We start from the raw sequence: 2,842 nt of genomic DNA on the forward strand, positions 1-2,842 counted from the left end.
ATCGGACATTGTTTCATTCTGCTGTGCATGGGGTCGCTATAAGTCGGTTCCGACTCGATGGCACCTGACAACAACAACAATGTGTCCTGTGGGCATTTATCAGCAGCCTTAGGAGAACGTTGTAACGTGTGGGCGTGGCTGAGGAGAGGCAGTCCTGACTAGAACAACTGTGCCCTGAGCATTTCTGACTCTGCATCGTGTAACCTGTGAGCTTGGACATTCTAGAATACTTAATTATGCTCAGGGGAAACCCGCATAGAGACCAAGAGGGAGTTGAGCAAATAGCATTAGGGGATGCAGAATGGTTTAAAATCAGAGAGGTGTGCACCAGGGTTGTATCTTTTCATCACACTTATTCAGTCTGTATGCTAAGCAAATCATCTGAGAAGCTGAATTATAGGAAGAAGAACGCAGCATCAGAATTGGAGGAAAACTCATTAAGAGCCTGAGATAAACAAATGACACAAATTTGTATGCTGAAGATGAAGAGGACTTGGAATACTTACAGATGAAGATCAAAGACTACAGCCTTCAGTATAGATTGCACCTCGATGTAAAAAAAACAAAAATCCTCACAACTGGACCAATAAATAAAATCACGATAAACAGAGAAAAGACTGAAACTACCAAAGACTTCTTTTTGCTTGGATCCACAAACACCACTCATGGAAGCAGCCATCAAGAAATCAAACAACCGGTCCCCTCAGTGCAAACCCCCTTCCCAGACTAAGACTCAACGGGAATACATGCTGTGATTGGTGACCACGCTCAACACCGATAAGGGGAAGTGAGGGGAAAACAGAAAAAAAAAAAAAAAAGAAATCAAACAACCTACCGCATTCGACAAACGTACTGCGCAAGACTTCTTAGTGTCAACGAGCAAAGACGTCACTTTGAAGACTAAGATACTCCTGACCCAAGCCATGGTATTTTTAATTACCTCATGTGCATGTGAAAGCTGGACAATGAATAAAGAAGATGAAGAATCAATGCATTTGAGTGATGGTGTCGGAGGAGAATACTGAATATACCATGACTGCCCGAAGAACATATAACTCTCTCTTGGAATTCCAGCCAGATTCTTTCTTAGAATTGAGGATGGTGAGAATTTTTCTCTCATACTCTGGACATGCTGTTAGAAAGAGCAGTCCCTGGAGAAGGACAGCATGCCTGGAAAAGTGGAGGGTCAGTGAAAACGAGAAAGACCCCCAAGAAGACCAATGGACACAGTGGCGGCAGCAGTGGGCTCAGGTATAGCAGTTGTGAGAAGGACGCAGGACTGGGCAGCGCTTTGTTCTGTTGTGCATTCAGTCACTAAACGGCTTCAACGGCATCAAAACAACAACTGCTACAGAAACTTGGATCAAGATGTTCAGCAACGTTAGCCAGGCACCATCTAGTCCTTCTATTCCCATGGCAAAGAAGGCCAGAGGGCTTTCTTTGGCTGATTTTCAGAAGTTGGCCGCCAGGATTTTCTTTCAAGTCTTAGTCTGAAAGCTCTTGCTGAAACCTGTCCAGCATCTTAGCAACACGCAAGCCATGGGTGGTGGCTATGCATAAGACACGGTGGACCAGGAATGACCCTGGGTCTCCCACAGGGAAGGTGAGAATTCTACCACTGCTTCACCCTGACTCCTTGTCTATTGTTCCCTGTCGCTAATGTACCCTAATGTACTCCCTAATGAGGAGTCCCAGCAGATGGCATTCTTGGCCCTGACCTAGTCTCATTTCCCCGGCCACCCTGCCATCACGAAGCCTGCTGGGGTCCCTTTCTCACTTCAGTCATTCAGACAGGTCCCTGACACAAACCCTGTGTTCCCACCCACGGGATACAGGTCCAGGCCAATCTGTATTTGGACCTGAAGGAACCAGGTAACATCAGAAACCTCGTGGAGCTGGAGGCAGTAACTACCAGTCAATCACGCTCAAGGAGGAGGCCTATTCAAACTTCCCAAAGCAGTATTTCTGTCCTCCGCGGAGGCTGGCTGAATGCAAAGCAAACCAACAACATGAATCCAAGTACCTGTAGCTGTGCTCCAGGAGTTGACAGCGTAGTTATAAATATAGACTTTTTGGTTTATCACGAACAGCAACACTGAGCCGGCGAAATGTGCTGACGTTACTGAAGGCACGCCAACCTGCATAAAGATCGCGACATGTGGAATGTCAACAATAACACTTTAGCCAGCAATCCTTCTCTAGGCCCACACCCAGGACTTGGTGGTGGTAGTTGTTAAGTATACCATCAAGTGGATCCCGGCTCGTAGCGGATCCTGTTGAGGAGGGGTGGGGAACCTTTTTTCCTGACAAAATGGATAACCTCATTTGCGGGCCATACAAAATTATCTACTTAAAAATTAACCTGCTCCTAACAAGAGCAACAGTCTGGCAATACCTACTTAGAATGGTCCAAGTGGAGGAAGATGAATCATTCTGATTAGAAATAAAATAGTATTTGAAAGGACTATTTTAAAATTTGCAATTTTTATTTTTATCTACTTAACATTATATTGATACAGAGACTTTATCTTGGTTTTGCATAATGATAATGAGCTGTTACCTACATGTGATCATATCAAGATTTTTTTTTAAAGCTGATTAGTTAGAAATGCGAATTTATGGACCAATCTGACCTAATGAATCATAATCTCTGGAGACTGTCCCAGGAAATTGTATTTTAACAATTCCAGATGTGCATTCATGTTTCAGAAACATCTAGAGGAATAGTCTGTGATTAAAGGCTGTTACAGGAAACAGCCAGAAATTATTATCTCAGTCTTATATTGTAGGAATTTTATTTTCTAATTTATGAACAGGAACCTATAGTAACTGAAATTGTGGT

General features: G+C 43.6%; 1 protein-coding gene across 1 annotated transcript in view; it reads right to left on the minus strand.

Moving 5' to 3' along the window:
- The window catches only part of CATSPERD (catsper channel auxiliary subunit delta), a 106,302-nt gene that overhangs the window by 78,489 nt on the left and 24,971 nt on the right, over positions 1–2,842 (minus strand). Inside the window, exon 3 of the mRNA XM_006869024.1 lies at positions 2,024–2,138. Coding sequence (XP_006869086.1) covers positions 2,024–2,138 — 115 coding nt within the window. The remainder of the gene's footprint in view (positions 1–2,023; positions 2,139–2,842) is intronic.

This window comes from Chrysochloris asiatica, unplaced genomic scaffold, assembly GCF_000296735.1.
Source record: "Chrysochloris asiatica unplaced genomic scaffold, ChrAsi1.0 scaffold00125, whole genome shotgun sequence".
NCBI classification, from domain to species: Eukaryota; Metazoa; Chordata; class Mammalia; order Afrosoricida; family Chrysochloridae; genus Chrysochloris; species Chrysochloris asiatica.